General features: G+C 38.6%; 1 protein-coding gene across 2 annotated transcripts in view; it reads left to right on the top strand.

Moving 5' to 3' along the window:
• Positions 1 to 24,280, top strand: part of cpne5b (copine Vb) — a 236,459-nt gene that overhangs the window by 117,050 nt on the left and 95,129 nt on the right. For both annotated transcript variants that reach the window (XM_017712880.2, XM_017712889.2), the window contains one exon: positions 22,960 to 23,023. In XM_017712880.2, the coding sequence (XP_017568369.1) occupies positions 22,960 to 23,023 (64 nt within the window). The remainder of the gene's footprint in view (positions 1 to 22,959; positions 23,024 to 24,280) is intronic.

Below are 24,280 nucleotides of genomic sequence, written 5' to 3'. Positions count from 1 at the left end.
CAAAGGCTCGTTCTGCTTGTTAGATTGTTTACTGATGATGCATGTGATTGATTCACGTGACGTTACTGAGTAGGATGTGGGGACATAGGCCATTCTAGGATGCCGGTTCATTAATCGCAGGTTTGAATCAGTTACTTAAGCAAATGTGAACCATCGTGACAGAGAGATTGGATTTGAGCAAAAAAAAAATGTATTTGAGCAATGAGGCTTGTAATGTGAATGTAGCCTATGATGCTAATTTAGCAGCACCCAAAATATTTAGTTCCTTGCTTAACTATTGAAGCAAACCTCGAACGCCAAATAAGTATTACTATTATTTTTGCTGAACTACATGCTATACTTTACTATTTGTACTAGCAACAAGGTTAAGAGCGGAGTTAGCATCCTACACTTGCCTCAAACAGTTGTTAGGTCAAGAGTGCTCAGTCCTGTTGCTGGAGCATCTGAATATTAGAACCAGTTGTGTTCGATCCAAACCCTCTAGGGTGGTAACTCTCAGGACCAGAATTGGGCACTTCTATGTTAGGTAATCTCACATAGACTTGCCTACATGGTTTCAGACATAATGACATCCTATTATCTATAAAAATGGACAAAATGTATAGTATGGATAAAAGAATACAAGCTATAGACTGTTTTGTAGACAGCAATATGACATACAGTGGCCTTGTATCTCCTGCGCAAAACTAAAGAAGCAAACAGGCAAAAGCAAAATACATAGATTAGCTAGGGCTAATCTGACAGTTATTCACAATATAGTGGTTCACTCCATTCTGAAATCCTATAACTTGATAGCACATTCCTCCATTACTTTTATACAGTACAGCCCTGAGGGTGACAAAACCAGCTACTTATAAAAACATCCTTCCGTAAATCTGTAAATCTGTACCTTTCGGTTCCAGCTTTCTGCTATGGATTTGCTGCAGGAGGGAATTGTCCACCCCGCTGAGTTTGATAAAGCCACTCTCATTTTTGTGCTCGGCCTCCTCGCTATCAGGCCCAGGCCTGCTGTGCAGCTCCGCTAACAACAGGGAGCTGTCTTGTCAGATGCTGAGGGCCCATTTCTCGACCGGCGAGCCCACACAACATCTCCTTAAAGCTGGAATTACTACTGTGAACTCCAGTCGTATGCAATGGCCTTTAGCGATAGGTGCCATACAGGGACAGAGAGAGCCAGCAGAAAAAGCATGGCACTACATTAGCAGCACATTACTGTGAGTGATAGGTCACTTCTTAGTGCTTTATTTCCTGCTGCAGAGCTTGTTAACTGGGCAGCAGCAACAGCAGCTGTTCTGTCAATTATGCTTTCACAAACTTTTATGAGCATTACAATTAGAGTATAATGTCACTGTCATAAAATATTATAGTAACTTTCACTCGATTTCGGGCTCTTGGAATCTTTTCTAAATGGATGATATTTAAGCATCAGTTAGCTGGAACCAAGACTGTACTTTGGTGGATGGAACCTTTAGCTAGCTAACTAACAGCAGACTACAACTCAAAACACCACAGAACAGGTTCGATTTCGGCTTTCTGTCAAACAGTCATTTGACTTAGCTTTGAGCTTTTATTACCTACATTTGTAACAGCAGAGCAGATGGAGTAGAACCTGTAGTGGGTTCTTTGGACCTGCAGGCCACTAGATAAACTAACTAGGCTAGACGAGGCAGCTAACATTAGCCTAGCTAGGAGGCAAACCACAGAAGAGGTTTAATTTCAGCTTTTAACACGCACTGCTCATCTTTGCTTGCTTAGATTGGAGTCATTGTCATCTAAAATTGTATCAGTATAGCTTCTGTAAGTCAGAATCAAACCTGTTCTGTGGTGAACAGGGTTGGTGACATGCTAGCTAAGCTAATGCAAAACAGCTACTCTATCCTAGTTAGCAGAGCCTATTAACATTCAGTGATTGTTACTAGATTAATGGTTTGAGATTTATTGACATTTACTGCTTTTATTTATTTGATGACTGTGTGTGATCTAAACTTATTTTATAGTTTTGGTTTCAGTAAGTTACGGTACAAAACTTGTAAATGTAGAACCAGTCAGTAAACAGCTATGTTTTGCATCATCCCACTGAATGGTTGGGATGGTTGGGATAGTGTAGTGTTTAACACCTCTGCCTTCTACACTGTAGACTGGGGTTCAATCCCCACCTGGGCAAAAACCCTACACTATACCAATAAGAATCCTTGGGCAAGACTCCTAACACCCCCTTGGCCTACCTGTGTAAAATGATCAAATTGTAAGTCGCTCTGGATAAGAGCATCAGCCAAATGGCATAAATGTAAGTGTAAATGAATGGTTCTATGGCCCTGAGCATGGTTAACTAACCTTGTCGAGAGAACCACGCTGGTTATAGTTTGTTAGCGTTTTGTGTCTGAATAGAAATTACACTAGAATGGTTACTCACTTTGGCCCTGCAGTGGAAAAGAGCCCACTGTGTTTTAGCCTGGACTGCTTTTTAAAAGAGGCAGTACAGGGCAGCCAATCATAGCAGGGGCAGCTTACATATCACATCATCTTAAAGAGTAATTAAACCCTACAACTCGTGTTTTTTTTTATTATTCAGAACTCAAATACATTACTTTGTAAAAATAAATGACATCAGTTTTGCTGAAATTTTACTTCTTTTCACATTTTCTTTTCAAACTGTCTAAAATGTCTCTGTGGCCAAATCAGCCTCTGCATAGGTTCAACTTTGCTGTAGGTGCACATGATGTAGCTCATTACTAGAAAAATATCCATATCATTTACTGTAAGGCAGTGTTTATAGGGCGTCATGACACCTATAAGCTTATCTTCATTACTGACTTTAACCTACACAAAAAATTATATGCTTATTCCAATAGGTGTCGTCTGTCATAGAGGCTGCTTTTATCAGCTTTGATGTCAAGTTGGCGATACAGCTATGTCAGGTGACATCAGCGTTTTCTGACAGTGGATTGTGTCATGACATGTTGTGGGTGAAATGACACAGTAGAAAAGTTACAACAGCTGACTTTGTGGCTTATTGTATATCACAGTGACAATGATGTGACTTAAATGCTTAAATGCTAAATATGAATTGAATTCAGAACCACCAGCCAACTGTGTTTGCACACTGTGGAAATAGACCTCCGCATTTAACCCCTCCGTGCAGTGAAACACCCACATACATGTACAAACTAGTGAACACACACTAGGGGGCAGTGAGCACACTTGCCCGGTGTGGTGGGCAGCCCTATCCATGGCACCTGGGAGCAATTGGGGGTTAGATGCCTTGCTCAAGGGAACTTCAGTCATGGACTGGGGATCAAACCGGCAACCTTCCAGTCACAGGGCTGGTTCCCTAACCTCCAGCCCATGACTGCCCCATATATCATATATATAAAATGAGACGCACTTTAGGAGGCCACAGAAAAGGCTTAACTAGTCATACTGTCAAATCATCAGCATTCTGTCACTGTGGCGTACACTGAGCTACAACATCTATGTCATTTCAGCAGTCCTTTGCCACGAGAAATTTCTTTCCTACTAGATCTGCCCTGGTCAACTGTTAAGTACTATTATTGTGAAATGGAAGTAATTTGGAGCAAAAACAACACAGGTTGCTAAGTGCCGAAGTGCAAAGTAAAAGTCTTGATGAAAAAGCTTAATGAAATGGGTTTCTGTGGCCAAGCAGCTACAACCAAGTCTAAGACCAACATGCACAATTCCAAGCGCTGGCTGGAGTGATGCAAAGCATATCGCCGCTGGACTCTTGATCAGTGGAAACCTGTTCTCTGGAGTGATGAATCACACACTTCAAAATCTTATGGAAAGCCTTCCCAGAAGAATGGAGTCCTTTTTACTTAGAAAGTAGGGGTGCAACTCTATAATAATACCCATGGTTTTGGAATGGATGTCCAACAGTCTTTTATTGGTGTTACTTTTTTGCACTATGAGGCCTTCCTTCACTCAAATTTTTCCCAAAGTCGGCACAGAAATAAAAATAAAAACAAAACAACCTGTTTAACCCCTTAATGTCCAGATTCATTTAAAGTTTTATTGCACAGTTTTATAACCCAAGAAACCTCAGCCAGTTTGCACTGAAGTCCCTGTAGTTACTGAATAAAAAGCCTTAATTTTTAATAAGACTGGGATTTTAAGGGGTTAATTATAAGGAATAAAGAGTGGTTGAAAAATATATATGTAGAAATTAAATCTCATAACCATACATTAGGGAAACAAAAAAAACAAACAAACAAAAAAAAACAAACAAGAAAATTGTAGTACATTTGATATCCACTAGTAATGAGATTTTTTCTGGTGATCCATTCATTAAAAACATATTCACACAACATTAAAGGTAGCTGGCTTTTTTAAATAGTGTAAGAAAGTTTAGATGACATCTATGATAAGTTTGTGGCAGATGTAAAAATATCAGTAACAGACTTCTCTGAATTCTTAAACAGATAGGGGTACAAAGCTTTTCTCGGGCTTTATCGTTTTCAGCAAAATGATGCTTGGTCTTTCCTTCTTATCACTGAAGAATGTGCAGATTTCTTCGACTGCTGCAGGCCATTTAGTACTAAGCCTTTTCATGTTATGTGAAGATCATAAGACAAATCCCATACTGATGTTATATAGTCTTTGTTTGCTGCTTTAGAAGAGTTCCTGCCGCGCTCCCACCCAAATCTCTTCTTCTTCCAGCTGAGACGAGATAAATATGTAACTTTTACCATCATTACAATTCTGTGTCTGTTTGTTTTCTCCGTCTCTCTCTCTGTAGGGTTTTATAATTAAGGGCTCTAGCTGCAGCAGAGGAGCGCAGGGTGGGGAGCGTGGTGATTATTTGGCAACCTGGCACATGCTCTTGGGTTTTAGAGAAGACGTGACACTGCGCATCCATTTAGATTAGAACTGGGCCCATGTCGCAGCCCAGAGACCGAGGGGGGAAGTCTGACAACTGTATGAGTCATGCTTAAAATACCGAGTGTTGTTTAAGTAGGACCAGTGAGTGAATTTAAAACTCCTCATAAATTATGCACAATGTTTGCACCCCTAGATACCACGGAATTTAAAGCAATACTACAGTGTTTTTCAACCAGGTCTCTGCTAGCTGCATCTGTGCTGTGCGGTTGTTCAGACAGTTTACACCTTGCACTAACATGAGGTTTTGGTGATTGGATCCCGTTCGGATTTCACTTGACTGCAAGAAAACAACCTGAAGACAAATTGTAAACGGATTATGATCGGATCACTCAACAACATTTTGAAGCGGTCAGAGATGGATCTTGACCACACTTAAGTCATTTACATTAACGGCATTTGGCTGACGCTCTTATCCAGAGTGACTTACAATTTGATCATTTTACACAGGTAGGCCAAGGTGGTGTTAGGAGTCTTGCCCAAGGACCCTAATTGGTATAGTGTAGGGTGCTTGCCCTGGGATTGAACCCCAGTCTACAGCATAGAAAGCAAAGGTGTTAACCACTACACAAACCAACCACCAACAGTAAATAGAATGCATTTTTGTTATCCATATACAATTACATGAGCGGAAATGCATCTGACTAGCATGTGAGAGGATAAAGAATAGCAACGTTTACATACAGCCTAATAATCTGTTAATAATCTGACCAGTAGCTCAGTCAGAATAAAATATGTCCATGTATAAACCTTATCTGTAATAGACTAGTGTGATTAAAGCCATTTGGGATACAATCAATTAAACAGAAGAAAATTGACCATGTAAACAAATGTATCTGATTACATTCCCAATAAGAAAGTTAAAGTGCGTTCTGCTCATGTGCGTTTGCATCATAACGTTCAACATGACGGAGCAGAAACTGGTCTGCAGAGGAGACGAAGTTTATGCTTTGAACATTAAAAGACGTCGGTGGGACAGACGTCCAGCTTATGTGTCTCAGAACACGACATCTTCCTCTCGCCACTTCTTTAATAAGTACATGTGAAGTGCATTTTCCATTTTAAATCAATTAAAAACACAAGCACGCCAACTGAAAACTCAGGTAACACACTGCTGCTCATCTCACTCTGAGTGGACTGATGCAATGCTCATTGTTATGGTAAGATCTACATTAATGGTATTCTGTGCATGTGTGTAATTTTGGATATGATTACTTGTTGTGTACATGTAAACAGAGATTTTCCATCAGACTGTTGAGTAGAGTGAGCATGTAAACACCTAAGTCTTATTCTGTAATTGCAATGTATTTAATCAGATTGGCAAAAATCTTTGTATGTAAATGCAGCCAATGTAACAAAAGATGGAAAATATGCGAGGCTGAAGTTAGCTCCAAACCAAGAGCCTTCATGCACACAAAGGCCAATGAAAGCATCCAGGCCACATTTGTCCACTCATATAGTAATGGGGAAAAGAGTAAACAAAAGTAAAACGGAAACGAGATGTGTGCTGACATGCTTTTTGCACAGGCAAGAACAATCAGATCAAATTATAGTTCCTTAACATCAGCTTGTTGCTACGTCACAGTAACGCGCTCCACTCACTCACTGCACAGCCGGCAGTTTGTTCTCCAGCTCTTTACATTAAATTCTGAAACTGTCATCACCGCTGAGCAGCTTTTCAGTCGGCAGCTGTGACAGAAGAACACCTAAACAACCTGGAATTAGCCAGAAATTAACCGAATACCATTCACCAAACATATAGTTTCATCTTCAGAGTCTGACCAAATTGGACTGAGCCATAAAAATGACGCAATATCAAATGTAGCTCAGTTTTGTCAATTGTTGCTAAGTCAATATTAATCTTGTTTCATTCCAGCCAGTCTGTAAAGCATCTTACAGCCCAATTTGTCGAGTGTTATTCGATTCAGTTTGGGACCAAATCGGCTGTCGGTCAAATGTGATCTTAAAAGTATGCCTTTTCTGTTTGTGCACAAAGTAAGAAGTAAAAATGATCAAATGACTTAAGCGTCTTCTACAGCCATCGAGGTTGTTGCTTAGCAACGGCATTTCAGCCGTTCAGCCATTTCAGAGTGATACAGTGTTTGTGAAAAAAACGTGCTGTTGAAGGCGTGGTCTGATCTTGCAAACAAGTTCTTAAACTTTTTGCATGTATATACCTGACTAGGAGGAATGTTGCCAGTCCTTTTCCATTCTTTTAAAATGAATGTAAAATGAAGGGTCTTATAAAATGACTGACAGAAGGTCAGTGTAAACACAGACAAGGCCTCCGTTCCATCCTGCAGTTTCATAAATGGGGTTTTTCAAGCACATAATACACTTGTGCTGATGTAATTGCTGAAAAAACTCTTTTTGTTCATGTTCTAGCTTATTTGTACTAGTAATAAAATAAATAATGCACCTTTAATGAGATAATAGCTATTCCATATTGTTGTGCAGCACACTGTGGAGTCAGACACACATTTGCAGTAGTAGTAGTGATGGATATGGCACTACAGTGGGTAATGTTACATGACACATTATTCTCATAGTCTAAAATGTCTCCTGTTGTGCTTTGAGTGATGAAAAAGGAAATTTAGCACAATATTACATAGAATGTGAGCCAGTTGGTGCGTGCAGCCTCCAAAACTCATCAGATTCAGCTCAGCTTTATTCCAGAACGTCAGTGTCAACCCCTAAATCACTGGGAAAAAAAATCCCTGAGCTTTCTATAAAGTCCATTCAAAAAAACATTTTTGGTGAATAAACAATCATGATTGCTCTCACAGTCGATTAGGGAAATCTGAAGGCTCCTTTGCGTTGCAGATATTGCATCTGAGGTGTGAGAAGTTTGTAAGGTTTTAATTAGGCAATCATATGCAAACTGATCCTCATGAATCATCTGCTTCTCTTTCTGTAATCTCGTATTGGCAGGCGAATGGACATAGTCGTACACAAGTGCACTGCCCAAGACAGATTGGCTTCCTGGCTTATACATCTGTCTCATTGGAACATGTCTCGGCCGCTTCAGTCAGAGGTTAATTAAAGCAGATACCACATAGAAAAAAAGCCTTTTTTTGACATTTTAAAAATGTATTTATTATCACCATCTTGATGTTTGATTACTGCATAGTCATTTGAAGGCAAACTTACATAATTAAAATCCATCTCGAAATATTATGTTTTGGAATCACAACAGCCAGAAAGTACAACCAGAAATACTGCATGAATTTTGCATGAGAAGACTGCCAAGAGAGTGCATCAGAACCCTGGGGTTGCCAAAAAATCTCTGAGCTTCTGCAGTTCAAAAGGTTTATTGTGTTTATTCTTTTCCAGCTCAGCCTCAAATTGGATTTGGACGAGGTGTGAGGTCATCAAGTATCTGTGGCCTTCTGAAGAGCATTCTTTCTGTGGAGGTCAGGTTTATAGTAATGATCAAGACTGAGGATATTTTAGGCTGGGTTTTTGCAGTCGATAGTGAGCAATGAACAGTTTCTGTTTTGTCAGTATGTGGTGGCAACTGGTGGGCAACTGTGGTACATGGAGCTTGACCTTTTCTTGATCAATCAGTTGAGAGTTTCTTATCGATTTCCTGGTCTCTGTATCCATCCTTTGGGAAGGCTAGCTGTTGATGACACAAAACCCATTGGCAGCTCATCAGCTGGGCCTCCACACCAATACAACACTGTTGTAAAGTAGAAGAGACCATTTAATGACCAGGCAGCTGCAGGGATCAGTCTTTGGCAGTCTTAAAAATAAAGGACTTTAAATGGTTCTATGCTGAGATATGTGGTTCCAGGAGAAGTTATTAAAGGGCCCATACCAATAAAAAACATCTAATTTATTTTAAATAGGAGTAGTAAGGTTCAAAAACATACTATTCACTTCCATACAGTCCATATATGAAATCTAAGCTGGATAAACAACATGCATTTAAATTTTTCAAAGGTTTCTGCATAACTCAGTGGTGGAGCTGTACAAAGTCAAAGTGCTTCTGAAATTTAGCATTGTAGAGAAACTTACCAGCTCTTATCAATTTCTTTACAGTGGTGGTGAAAAGAACCAGGGGTCGTGATGTAACACAAACACAGCCATTTTATTTCTTATCCAAAATAAGCAGTGGAACTTCTTATGGTGTGTTTATACTTGTAGTTTGGTTCAATAGTCCAGACCAAAGCAACATATATAGTGATATCAAAGCGATGCCAGTAAACCAAAATGAAAAGTGTAAGATCCCATCTGATTGGCATATTTTATGCTGTACAATAACTGCAATAATCTCCAGCAAACTTTCAAAATCGGCCTGCTCTCTTTTCTGTCTGGGCTCGTTGGCTTTATTTATGTCTTGTATTATCTGTCTAGTGATATTAGAGTGATAAGCCATGAGACTACCTGTGATATAGTGGTTTTCCATGACACATCAGGGTGAAATCCCTGTAAACAGCCTCAAGTGGTTTATTGCTTTTACCAAATGGAGAAACCTGGGTGCCTTAATACATAATAATGTATGAGTGCAATCACATGTGTATATCCTGTATTTTATAATGCCTCAGCCATTCTATGATTACCAAATCAGGGCTTGAAGAGATACATGCATGTTTGTTTTAATTAAATCAAACCTACCAAGTCTGAATGCATGTTTTTATATGTAATGTTGATAATAGTTAAACTGTCTGAATGACTGCTTATATCTGAATTAATCTTTACTCCCCTTTAAGCTATTTGAATAATTGCTGCTTTCTTTATGATTTTGTTCAACAACTGAGGTGATAGAATACTAGCTTTGAAGGCATTTATTAGCCTATAGATCAGTGAGTAGGCTAGCAGTCAGAGTTGACACCACAGGGATTCCCAATGTTTTACATGCATTTACATGCACTCAGTGTTCCGTATTATCATAATCGCATTTCTGCAGTTATCCAGTTTCTCCAATCCAATTTCCAATTTCTTAGATCAGAGTAAAGTCTAGAAATCTGATTAAGAATTCTGATAAAGAGAGCTTGATTTTAGCTCAGTAATCAAATTTCTCAGTGCATGTATACTCTTACTCTGATTTCTTTCGGATCTCTCAGTCTGCATGTAAACGTGTTGATCGGATTACTGCCAAAATCTGATTTTCTGCAGTTGTCATATTATTAAGTGCATATAAACACACTCATTATTTTTGTGATGTCACAAAAAACACACATTTACATATACTGCTGACTCCATCTACAACAGCATTGTAAGTTATAATGAATGTTTCAACCTGGAATACTTTTTCAATGAGACACAATTCACAATACAACTGTTTGCATATGTCAGTCGTAAAGGCACAGTAACCAAACAGCCTATTCAATCTGAAGGGATCCATAGACAAAAATGGTCCAGTAAGAATATATGTTGCCTGATTTTGGTACAACCTGCACAAAGTTAACAATGTAATACAAAAAAATACTTAATTAAAAAGAAGCCTTTAAGAGTTTCAGTTTGAAAAGTGCCCAATGTTTCCATTATTAGAGACTGCGGCAGGCAGTAGGCCTCAGAATAATATCATCAAACAAACAGATAAAGCCTCGTACACGTCTCCATGGAGAAGTGTTCGTGCCCTTCATAGTGCATTGTTGTGCTAATGCGACAATAAAATTCAGACCTTTTGTAGATCTGAAAGGACATCAGGGTTGACTAATGAAACCAATTAGCCAGCACATAAAGGACTGCAGGAACTTTTAAGCCCACATCCAATAAAAAGAAGGGAAGCAGATGATAAACTCATATGTGAAAGTGATATACCTGATGCAGTTTCACCATCACAATAATTCTTGATGTGGAGATATTAAAGTGTCAGCAATATTGCAGAGCAGTCACTGTATAACGTTTATCTCAAACTGATAGCTCAGATAAAACATGGGGCATTAAAAACTATTTACTTCAGCATCCTCAATGCAAAGAGTCTTAAAATAAACGTGCTGAGAAGGGTTATTGGTGACGATTCCATAGAAGAACACACTTCTTTAAAGGGGTGTTCCTGCCTAAATCTAGAGTTTAATATATTATTTGTCATGTTATGCAATATTCTATAGCACAGTGTTATATATCCCAGCTTCATCAGTTTGACAGAGTTTTTCTATTGTTTTCATTAGGAATGTGCCAACATGTTGGTTCCCAAAACAATTTTAGGATAATTCAATGAATAATTAATTAAACAAATCATTAAAATCACAAATAAAACTGAGTAACTCAATATCTTTTGGTTATAAATCTTTTTTCTCTTGCTACTGCAAACAAATGCATTTGTTAGGTCCTGCTGAGGTTTATGACCTTTCTAAATGTGACTAATACCACCCCTACTGCAGATTGCTGGGCAAGAGTTTCAAAGCCACTTCCACGAGTTTTACATGTTAAAAACAAAGTGTTTCCATCATTATAGTGGAGCTGACATGAGGAAGGTGTGAATTATTTTATGTTTGCAATTTTGCAACTTGCAATATTTAATATTACTTAGCAATTATTAAAATGAAAGAAAATGAAAGAAGTCATTGAGTTCTCCCAGTTTTCTTTCCCCAAAAAGCATTTGAAGCATTTTTTAGCATTTGTATGTTCATTCAAAAGCATACATAATTATCTATAGTCATGTATAAAAGCACCTTTTTTAGTTTAGTTTAGTTACTTAATTATGGTTTCGACCAAGAATGTTAATTTCACTTCGCTTGTGTTCATTAAACATGCTTGTCTCACCACTATACGCAACATGTATCGCACAAATACATCATCAGACCATTGGGAATCCCAGAGGTGTCAACCAACTCTGGTTGCTAGCCTACTCACTGTTCTATAGGCTAATAAATGCCTTCAAGCTAGTATTTTAACACCTCAGCTGCTGAACAAAATCATAAAGAAAGCAGCATCTTCATTCAGCACACAATGGACACCAGAGACACCTGGTGTCACGATAGTCAGTTTTGCTGCTAACTTTTAGTTTTGTTGTTCCCCTTATCTGATGAGTCATTTCTGTCATTTGAGTAATTTATTCTCTCCACCGTAATGATATTATAAAGGCAGTTACTACAGTTATCCTCATAAACACCTTGGAACCACCAAAACGCACATCATATTCTTCATAACTTTCATATTTCATAAGCTTCAAAAAGTGGGTGTGATATGTCTTGTGATGTGTCTTCTTTCCAGTCAAATAGATGGGTGATAAGAAGCTGAACTCACAATCTGAAAGACTGAAAGTCGAGCCATTTTCCACAAATCTGAGCTATAAACTATAAACAGATGGCGTCTCTTCAGTGATGAGCTCTATGAAAAAATATTTTTACTAATTGTTAATAATACAAAGCGTTTAAGATTTTGGGCTTTCAGCAGCAAATTGTAGGCATACAGCAATATGTGTGATCATAAAATACATTTTCTCTTCATTTGAGGGGAGCTTTTACAAAATAAATAAACAAATAAATACAATAAAATAAAAATTACATATTGTCGCGATATCGATTGTCACGGCTCTTCCCACTCCTCATGTGCTTTTCTGTTTACTTTTTATCGTCCATGTGCTTGTTTGTTTGGTTTCGCCCCTTGATTCTTGTCTCCGCCCCTGATTGTTTCCACCTGTTTTCCACCTGTGTCTTGTGAACCCTCGTTAGCCCTCTTGTATTTAAGCCCTGTGTTTTCCTTAGTCTAGTGCTGGTCTTTGTTTGTATGTTTGTAAGCCTGTTTGATCGTTCTGATTGTTTGCTGTTTGGGACGTTGTTTATTGTTTGATTCTTGTTTGTTTGTCATGTCTGCCCCCAGATCAATCTGTGTTGGCTCAATGACCCTGGACTATATCGACCATGATCCTGGATTTGCCCTTAATAAAAGTCGTTTATCTCCTTGCTCCCCACCATCACACATTCATTTAATGCAGTTATTGAATAATTTGCCTTTCTATTTGGGTAAATTTTGATGTATGTAAATTCAGATGGAAAAACCAAAATATACCCTGGAGACTAAGAGGTTATACAGGCAAGGAGTAAGATAATAGGCTTCATAGTAGTACTTTTAGCTAACTGCCTTCCTTCTGCTTTCATGAGCTAAAGATAAATAAATAAAACAGTCTGTATGCAAAACTCAAACAAACAGAAACACAAAACAGTTGTAGCTTTTTTTGCCTTCAAAATACATCATCAGAAGGGGCAAGTTTTATTCAAGTTTATTTTCATTTACACTACTTTTGAAATCTCACTCTAGAGCCTACTGTGTCTTGATTTTAGTTTGCAAATAGGAATGTTTGCAACAGGTGTAATGGTTACATTTTTCATTGTGACTGGAGTGTCTCTTTAAAGAATTGCTTCTTTAAAGAACCACCTTTGAGTGAAGAACCTGTTCAGAAGTTTTAACGTGTGAAAGTTTTGTAAAGGTTGTAAAGGACCAGAGTGGGACTTTCAGTTCAGTTTTCAGGGAGTTATAATGCAGACCAGCCCTCCCCAAAGTAACCGTATTTCTCCTGCTACACACACACATACGTCATTGCTTTCATGCAAAGTAACGTTTTCGGCGCATTTTCATCTTCTTTACTTCTTACTCTTATTATTTATAACTGTAGGCCCATCAGCGGGCCCTAGCCGTGCAAGGGGTTAATGCTAGCTAAACAATCTAACTGCCTACCTGCTCAGATATGTCTTCATCCTCCTCAAGTAGTTTTTTTTATTCTCAGTGACAACTTGAATTTTTGCAGTTCTTGCTGCTGCTGTCCATCTTAATGATTCATGTTTGACATTTTCTACATTGGTATAAAGTAAATCAACTCTGTAGTGCACTAATTGTTGTGTCATCCAGTACCAAATTCACACTGCTGCTCAAATTTCCATTCCACCTCCATTCCGTGCAGGAGTGACACACTAGTGCCCATACATGCATCTGAATGTAACCGTTGTATAATTTAAGGTGGAACGGGAAGTGAGACTTGGTCCTACCACCATACATCCAAGCCAACAATTACTTTTACCAACCCATCCCAAACCTTTATTAAACAAACACAAAAGAACCCAGTGGATTTGGTCCAAAAGCTGGAAATCAAAGCAAAAAGTTGGTACATTTCCTCTGCAATAAAGGTTTCCTGCAGCATCTCTGCTTACAGGTTTTTCCTGTCAGATTGTATACAGGTTACTCTGACACAGCCCAGGTGTATCTCTGTAGGCCTGACCTTTCCCTGATACATCTCTTCTAATCCCTGCTTGTACTGTTTCAGTCTCCTCACTTGTGGCTTTTATATGCTGACCTTTCTGAGGGTTAGAGATGATACAGATGTCACTGCATCCGTGCCGATGTGGTCTAGCAGAGCACGTTCTATTCCATAAACCCATCCTTCATTATTTAGTACTGTTACATGATTATTTATAGAACATCTCCACATGCCAGAGCTTTCAGAAACTTTGCCTTTGTAGAAACATCTTTTTTTTTGTAAGCAGAGAACAATATATTTTATTATGATTTGAATTTGATGAGTTATTGTTGTGTGTCTTGTTTTATCAAACACTATGTTGGCATTTCTTCACAATGAAAAAAGGTAAAAAAGGTAATAAAGTCAGAAGTGCAAACTCTTACATTTGTTTTGACAGAATTGCTTTCAGCTTTTGAAACACATGGGATGTTTTTCCATACCTCCAAAGCTTAGTCTTAGAAGTTGGTTGCATTTTCTTTTTCTTTTTTTTTTTATTGAGGGAATAAGTCAAGACATCAGAAAAACTAAGATACAGGACAAATCCAATGAAGGAAAAGAAAAGGCCTGAACAGTATCTGGTATTTGGTCACAGCTATAAAAACACAAATAAATGAATGAATTAAAGGACCAATTTGGATTATGTTATCATTTTTCCTAACTCTTCCCCTTCTTTTCCCTTTTTCTCTTCCCCCCTCCCACACACCCTTCCACTCCCTCTCTACCCTCCCTCCATTAAGTTTTCTCTTTCACCTTACCCTTACCCCTAGTGGCACCCAACTAATAACCCCAATCGCCAAAGTAAATTTTACATTACTAAACAAACAGCCCAATTAACCCAATAAATGAATATGAGAATATATGATTAGATAACTGGGATAAAGAGGATAAAAAATCGAAATAAAAATACATAAATAGATATGTACAAAAAAATTACATAATAAAAGATACATTAATAATTAAATAAAAAAGGGGGGGGGCAGTCATTTGGCATGGTCTGAAGAGAGTTGAAATAGGAAAGGAGGAGATTCCACTTCAGCAGTATTGCCTCTCAGAGTAAACCTTATCCCATCAAGTTTAAGAAAGTGCATGACATCACAAAGCCACCTTGAAATTAAGGGGGGTTTTGGAGATTTCCATAACAACAAAATGCAGCGCCTCGCTAATAAGGATGTAAAAGCCAAAATGTCCAATTGTCCACTGGTGAGCAGGGGTAAATCTGTAGAAAGGCCAAATATTGCTAAAGAAAAGTTCATTTCGATGTCCACGCCTAGAACTTTTTACATAGTTTTAAAGTTAGCTAGCCAAAACTTGCGTAAAGCGGGACAGAAAAAATACATATGGCTCAGATTACACTGTGAGGTATGACATGTATCACATTGGTCATTGGTGGTGTTCGGATAAAATTTAGATAGCTGAGACTTAGATTGTTGATCTCTGTACAATACTTTAAATTGAATCAATTGTAATTGAAGGCGATAGCCTTATCCCACCATTGGTCTGTCAGGGCAATGCCCAGCTCATTTTCCCACAATATTTAATGTTATTCGTGGAACATGGGTCCAGATTAAAAAGCTTCGAATAGATGTTGGATATACAACATTTTTGAAAGGGATCTAAAGACAAAAAGTCATCCAAGGGATATCCAACAGGTAAGCGGATGTAATCCAAAAAAAGAGAAGAGACACAGCGTCTAATTTGCAAGTATCTAAACAAGTGGGAAGGGGGCAGGTTGAATTCAACTGATAACTGAGCAAAGCTACAAAAAACACCATCTTTATAAAGATCATGAAGGGATTTAATACCTCTGCTGTGCCAAGTAATAAAAGCAGTGTCATTCAGGGCGGGTGGGAATAAATGGTTTTCCAATATAGGCAAAGATGATGAAGGTGACATAAGTTTAAAGTGGCGCCTAAATTGAATCCAAATCCGAAGGGTAGAGAGGACTATGGGGTTGATGGTAAAATCTTTAAGCCTGAGAGGTAAGGAGGAAGCTACAAGTGTAGATACTGAAGATGAAGAAAGGGAGTGAGTTTCAATTTGAACCCATAGCAAATTTGGGGAATGGAGCAAACACAAGATTTTTGGAATATGAGCTGCCCAGTAATAGAATAGAAAATTAGGAAGGGCGAGCCCCCCATCAAATTTGAATCTCTGCAACAAGGATTTCCTCACTTTGGGAATCTTTCCATCCCATATAAAAGAAATGATGAGCTGATCCAAAGTTTCAAAAAAAGATTTAGGGAGAAGTAGCAGAATAGTTTGAAACAGAAAAAGAAACTTAGGCATAACATTCATTTTTACAGTGTTAATTCTCCCAATAAGGGATCAGGGGAGAGACTTCCATCTTTGTAAGTCCAGTTTCAATTTATCAATCAAAGGAGAGAAATTGTTATGGAAAAGAGAGGGCAAAGTTCGAGATATATGGATCCCTAAATACCTAAAACCAGCAGGGGCATATTTAAATGGAAAAGTGGATTGATTAAGTGATAAAGCCAGTGAGTTTACAGGGTAACACTTGCTTTTCTGTAACTTTACATTATAGCCTGAGATTGATCCAAATCTCTTCAAGAGTGACATAATAGGAGGAAGAGAAATTATTGGATCAGTCACATATAGCAACAAGTCATCAGCATACAAAGATAATTTCAGTTCGATTCCAGAATGAAAAATTCCACGAAAAGATGAAAGAGATTTGAGTGCAATCGGGGTTCAATAGCGAGGGCAAACATCAGGGGGATAGCGGGCACCCCTGCCTCGTCCCGCGTGAAAGTGGAAAGTATGTAGAACGGACACAGTTGGTGTGAACACTAGCCATGGGGGAAGAATACAACAATTTAATCCAAGAAATGAATGTCTCTCCAAAGCTGAATCTACGCAAAACTTCAAATAGGTAACCTCACTCAACCCGATCAAATGCTTTCTCTGCATCTAAGGAAATGATCACTTCTGGAAAAGAGGAGGAATGTTCCGTAAAAATCGTATTTAAAAGGGTGTGGACGTTAAAAAAGAGGTGGCGACCTTTAATAAAACCATTCTGATCATAAGAAATTATTTCAGGAAGAACCTTCTCCAAACGTAAAGCCAATAATTTCGCCAGGATTTTCAAGTCCACATTTAGGAGTGACAAAGGTCTATATGAAGCACAGGAGGTGGGATCCTTATCCTTCTTCAGAAGGAGAAATATGGATGCTTCCATAAAAGTAGGAGGGAGAGATCCAGATAGTAAGGATTCATTATACACATCGAGAAGAAGAGGAGATAACCTATCACTGAAAAATTCGACGGGAAAGCCGTCAAGACCAGGTGCTTTATTAGTTTGCATAGAATTGATTGAGAGAGAAATCTATTCCAAGTCTAAGGGCGAATCAAGAATGTGTATAGCTGTAATATTCACAGAGGGAAACTCCAGGCTGTCAAAGAATGAAAGCAACTCGGTATCATCGGAGAGGGATTCAGATTGGTAGAGAGTAAAATAAAAGGACTTAAAGACAGCATTTTTAGATGGTGAATCAGAGCATAACGCACCAAGTGAATCTTTAATGTGGGAAATTGATCGAGATGAAGTTTGTCTTTTAAGTTGGTGGGCTAAGAGTCTCGAGGGTTTTTCCCCATGTTCATAATAACTACTACGTGTACACAATAGCAGTTGCTCAGCGTCAGTTGTTGTGGTGAGATCAAATTCAGTTTGTAACTCAAGGTGCCGTTTCAATAACGCGGGTGTTGGATTTGTTGAATTGAGTTTATCAACCCTAGTTATTTCTGTCATCAAATTTTGCAATTTAAGTTTATGTGATCTGTTCAGATATGCTGTGTATGTTGGTTGCATTTTCTGTTTCTCATAATTCAAATAAATAATTGAATGATGTTGAGGCCTTTTGGTCAGTCCATTGTTCAGAGAACCCCAGCAGCTTGGGAGTGGATTACTTTACATCTAACCTCTTTGGAAAAATATCCTGCAAAATGAATAACTTGCATTTTCCAAGAAAAATGGCTGATTTGACTAGAAATTAAATAAAGGGAGCACGTTTACTCAGTACTGTAATGGCGTGTATAATTTCTGTTTTTTTTTTTCGAGTTTCTCCAACTCCTCCTCCAAAGTTACATAGCACTATAGCAGATGTTCAGGGCCACAGTGGAAACAACAGTGATGCCACTCTCCCTATTATAAGTCAGTGTAGAACCCCAATTCCAATGAAGCTGGAATGTTGTGTAAAACATATATAAAAATAGAATACGATGATTTGCAAATCCTGTTCAACCTATATTCAATTGAATACACTACAAAGACAAGATATTTAATGTTAGTAAACAGATAAACTTTATTGTTTTTTGCAAATATTTACTCATTTTCAATTTGATGGCTGCCACACATTCCAAAGAAGTTGGGACAGGGGCATGTTTACCACTGTGTTACATCACCTTTCCTTTTAACAACGCTCAATAAGCATTTGGGAACTGAGGATACTAATTGTTGTAGGTGGAATTCTTTCCCTTTCTTGCTTGATGTACGACTTCAGTTGCTCAACAGTCCGGGGTCTCCACTGTCGTATTTTGCACTTCATAATGCGCCACACATTTTCAATGGGAGACTGGTCTGGAATGCAGGTAGGCCAGTCTAGTACCCACACTCTTTTACTACGAAGCCACGCTGTTGTAACATGTGCAGAATGTGGCTTGGCATTGTCTTGCTGAAATAACAGGGACGTCCCAGAAAAAGATGTTGCTTGGATGGCAGCATGTGTTGCTCCAAAACCTGTATGTACCTTTCAGCATTAATGGTGCCTTCACAGATGTGCAAGTTACCCATGCCATGGGCACTAACACATCCCATACCATCAGAGCTTTTGAACTTTGCGCTGATAACAATCTAGACAGTCCTTTTCCTCTTTGGCCCGGAGGACACAACGCCCATGATTTCCAAAAACAATTTGAAAGACCACAGGACACTTTTCCACTTTGTGTCAGTCCATCTCAGATGAGCTCAGGCCCAGAGAAGCCGGCGGCGTTTCAGGGTGTTGTTGATATATGGCTTTCGCTTTGTATGGCAGAGTTTTAACTTGCACTTGTAGATGGAGCGACGGACTGTGTTCACTGACTATGGTTTTCTGAAGTGTTCCTGAGCCCATGTGGTAATATCTGTTACAGAATGATGTCGGTTTTTAATGCAGTGCCGCCTGAGTGATCGAAAGTCATTCAATGTTGGTTTTCTGCCTTGCCGCTTACGTGCAGAGATTTCTCCAGATTCTCTGAATCTTTTGATGATATTATGAACTTTAGATGATGAAATCCCTACATTCCTTGCAAGTGAACATTGAGAAATATTGTTCTTAAACTGTTGGACTATTTGCTCACTCAGTTGTTCACAAAGTGGTGAACCTCCCCCCATCCTTGCTTGTGAACAACTGAGCCTTTCATTTCAGGGATGCTCCCTTTATACCCAATCATGACACTCCAATTAACCTGTTCACCTGTGGAATGTTCCAAAAAGGTGTTTTTTGAGCATTCCTCAACTTTGTCTTCAACTTTTTTTGTCCCTGTCCCAACTTCTTTGGAACGCGTTGCAGGCATCAAATTCAAAATGAGTGAATATTTGCAAAAAACAATAAAGTTTATCCGTTTGAACATTAAATATCTTGTTTTTGTAGTGTATTCAATTGAATATAGGTTGAAAAGGATTTGCAAATCACCGTATTCTGTTTTTATTTATGTTTTACACAATGTCCCAACTTCATTGGAATTGGGGTTGTACCATCAAAAGTATTTTGAAGCTATTATATTACAGTACAATTGTTACATACTGTTGCTTTAAAGGAATAGTTCTTCAAAAAAATCAAGCACCTCAAAATGAAGTCGATCAGTTTGTACATGTTTTCATCCAGCTTTTGCTTCTTTAGAATTGCAATGTGGCTATTAGGGTCATGAAATAGAAGAAAAAAATTTGAGTGACATACTTATTAACTACATTAGCTAATTTCTTGGTCATTTGTCATTTCTTGGCCATTTGACTGTGTTTGGGATATGGGGGGTGTTGTATAATGTGATTTCATGGCAAACTATTCCTTTAAGAACAAAGGTTTGTGTAGAAGCTCTCTTGAAAACAGGCCTAAAGGAATTACACCATAAAAGAAGAGAGTGAATCTTTTAGTGGATCTTTTTCTTTTTCCTGGTTGCATGATGAGGCTTTAAGAGCAACAGCAGGCAGCAGCCAGAGTCAGAGTAGATCCCTGCGAGCAGGTTGTATGCAGACATTCACCATGTGTGGCCATTAAGGTTTTTTACCACCAAAAACAGATTTGGGTCGGAGCAGCAGCGCTGCGTGACCAAAGTGTTGCCAAACAGATAGCTTGCATCTGTCTCTGATAACACCGCAGGCCCCCAGCAGGCAGCTTAGCCATATGGAGGAAACGGATGCTAATGAAATTGTTATGCAACTGGAGCAGGGATGGCCGTAATTTGTTGACTCCGGGGGGCAGCGCAGACGAAGCGGCAAGTCTCACAGTGTTCACTGTATTATAAACTCAACTGCGTGCTTCGTGGCCTTTAGCCTGTGATGTTTCACTGCCTCCAGTCACTCGCTATCTTCTTATTGACGTGCTGAGCACTGAAGGAAGGAGATTACAGTGCTCTGAATGTCCATTCATGAGCCTCTGTACATGCTAACAGTTAGTTGCAAAATGTCTTCAGTGCTAAGGGGGAAAACAAGAGATCCATGGCAATAAAAGAAAGATAAAGCCTTGTGCCTTGTACCTGGCACATTACTTTTTTTTTATATAATATCTATCTGCTGTACCTGTATTATACTTCCGATTGCAACAAATAATAATAAACATGTTGCCCTGCTCTATAAAAAGGAACATAAAACATGCTTATAGAAGTCACTGTGTAGGTGCTGAAACAAACAAACATTTGAAATACAAATATAACTATGGTTGTATGCAAAAGTTTGGTACAATTTCTAAGTGAAAATATCTTTTACTTAACTTATATCTTGTATTTTTGTTGAACATTTTAGTGCACAATTTATATTTATTTTACAACATCAATTCAGATAATCTGGAGAAATCCCTGACGGTCAATATTGGATTCTCATGATCTTTGGGCCCTCAGACGGCACTGCATCAAAAACAGGCATGATTTTGTACTGGAAATCACTGCATGCGCTCAGGAAGACTTCCACAAATCATTATTTGTGAACACTGTTCACTGTGTACTCCACAAATGCAAGTTAAAGCTGTAGCGAAGAAGCCATATGTCAACACAATACAGAAACACCACCGTCTTTTCTGGGCTAAAGCTCTGAGGCAAAATGGAAAACTGTTCTGTGGTCAGATGAATCAAAATTTGAAATTCGTTTTGGAAACCATGGATGCCATGTCTTGCGGACTCAAGAGGAGAGGGACCATCCAGCTTGTTATCAGTGCACAGTGTTTATCAAAAGCCTACATCTCTGATGGTATGTGGTTGCATTAGTGGCTATGGTGTGGGCAGCTTACACATCTGAACAGAACCTATCAATACTGAAGAGTATGCAGAGGTTTCAGAACAACACATGTTCCCATCCAGACAATGTCTCTTTCATGGAAGGCCTTACATATTTCAGCAAGACAATGCTAAACCACATACTGCATCCATCACAACAGCATGGCTTCGCAGAAGAAGAGGCCAGTTGCTGAACTGGCCTGCCTGCAGAGCTTTTACCAATAGAAAACATTTGGTGCATCATGTAATGAAAAATCTGGCAGAGAAGACCCAGGACTGTTAAGCAGCTAGAATCCTACATAACAGGAAAGGAACAACATTCTTCTCCCAAAACTCCAACAATTGGTCTGTTCACTTCCCATACATTTACAGACTGTTGTTAAAAAGAAGGGGGGAGGCTACACAATGGTAGACATGGCCCTGTCCCAACTTTTTTGAGATGCATTGCTACCATCAAGTTCTAAATGAGTTAATGTTTTTCATAAAATGGTAAAATGTCTCACTTTCAACATCTGATATGTGTTCTATGTTCTATTGTGAATAAAATATGGGTCTGTGAAATCTGCAAATTATTGCATTCTGTTTTCATTTACACGGCATCCCGGCTTTTTGGAATTGGGGTTGTATATGAAACATAAAATGCATGTGCTTTAACTTTTGCACAGGCCACATTTGAAGTTTTATTTTTTCTAATATGGTACATTCAGCAAATAAACCATCACTGTACACCAAAATGTGGGTAAGGGTAGAGCATGTGTTCGAAAATGGAATTTGACTTTTGCACATAGCAAACATTTAAACCTACAGCTATTACACTTTTACAGTGCAGGCTTTAGGATGAGTGTCAAATCATAGCTGCTCTTATCACCATAAATTCACCACAGTAAAAAAGGCAGTCCTGTATTATTATGCTGGTAACGCACCACAAAATCTTTCCCTAGTCCAATCTACAAGTTTCACAAATTTTCAGCTTAATTTACAGGTGCTATTGAAATCGTGAAAGTCTATGAAAGACATATATTTGCACAAATGTTTACTGATGAAGTGCCGAAACTTCCCAATAGATTCTATTGTGATTGAGTTTGGAGTCTTGCTTCTTTTCTAAGTACAGGGAAACATGTCGGAAATGATTGTCTGTGGCAACAGACCATATAATACAATTGCTGTAAAGAGTGAAAAGACTGAAAAGTGCTGGAGAATTCCTTTAAGAATTCTCCAGTATAATGATGCAATGAACTGTGACAAGACCATATAAGAGAAGTGAGCCAGTTTAAGAAGTCAGCCTTAAGGAAAGCCTCTAACTAGCCTTTGTTCTGGACACCTAGCTCAGCTGGAGAGGCAGCAGTGGTACAACTGTTTAATTGTCACTTTCAGTGTGAGTTAACACTTGCTGTCCATTGCAGGGGTATTCCTGGGAAGAAGTGCGGCACCATCATCCTGTCGGCAGAAGAGCTGGGAAACTGCAGGGTGAGTATAGCTGTGTGCTATGTGGAAAGGGGTCAAGTGTACATGGTTTGTATGTGTTGTTGTGCCAGTCTGTATGTATACTGTACAGTCACATTCAAATGTTTAAAGACTCCCTGTGAAATGTACGGTGTACATTTTAGTACATCCTTAGACCTCAGCATCAGTACTCAGGCATCGCACAGAACAGCATCATTCCTCAAACTAAACAACTTGGAGTCTTGGAAAAAACATGGGTTTTGGTCTGATGTTCAGTTACATGAGATGTGAGACATGACAATGTTTTTCCGAGATTCAATGTAATTTAGTTTGAGGAAAGATGCCGTTCTGTCTGAAGCCTGAGTCCTGACGCTGAGGCCTGATGTCCTACAACGTACATCATACATGATATTTTGTTAATTCTCTAAGTGAAAATGAGTTAACATGTGCTCTTTAGGGAACTTAGAGTGCACAATTTCTTAATTTGCTGAGTTTAACATACTGGAAAGAAGCTAATTAACTTAAATGAAAATAAGTGAAGACATCTTTTACAGGAAGCCTAAATCTTGAATTTTTGATGACATTTTAGTGCACAATTTATTTTACATAAATCCTAAAATATATATGCCATACCTGTTGCACTGGCCAAGTTTGTTTTTTCAAATATGTTACATTTAGCAGATAAATGCCAACTGTGCATAAAAATGTGCAGAAATATGTTCTCTGTAGAGAATGTATGAGGATTCACTTATTCTCACAAAGAAAATCAGCAAAGTGTCATTTGCCCAGGGGTGCACAAACCTTTGTATGACTATATATACTGAATTGCTGGTTTTCATATACTGAATTTCCACTGGCTCATAAATCATATAGGTGCAGTTTGTAGGTTCACAGTTCCTGACTGTAGTTTGTTTGCTGCTGTGCGATTTATCAGCTCCTCTGAACTCTGTCCCTCAGTGGAAAGGGACCACCGTAAGAACCCTGCTAAATAGATATTACTTGGGTGTTGGACCATTCTGAGCACATCATTGACAGTGTGTGTTGCACTGAGTCTACAAGTGAACTTAGAGTACTGTGCAAAACTCAGAGACCATCCTTTTCCAGCCAAAGTCCAAGTACAAGGCTGTTAAGTATAAAAATAGGAACTTCCAAAGCTGGAGTTCAAAAAATTATTAAAAGATATAAAGAATATAGGACTCCTAACAACTGTGCAAGACCTTGTAGACCACCAACACTACCTTAGACAACACTTAAAGCTTCCGTTTTTGAGACAGAGGAGAA

This window comes from Pygocentrus nattereri, chromosome 21 (assembly GCF_015220715.1).
Source record: "Pygocentrus nattereri isolate fPygNat1 chromosome 21, fPygNat1.pri, whole genome shotgun sequence".
Taxonomy (NCBI): Eukaryota; Metazoa; Chordata; class Actinopteri; order Characiformes; family Serrasalmidae; genus Pygocentrus; species Pygocentrus nattereri.
Note: the sequence above shows the minus strand (reverse complement) of the source record. Positions and strands in the feature narration are given on the sequence as shown.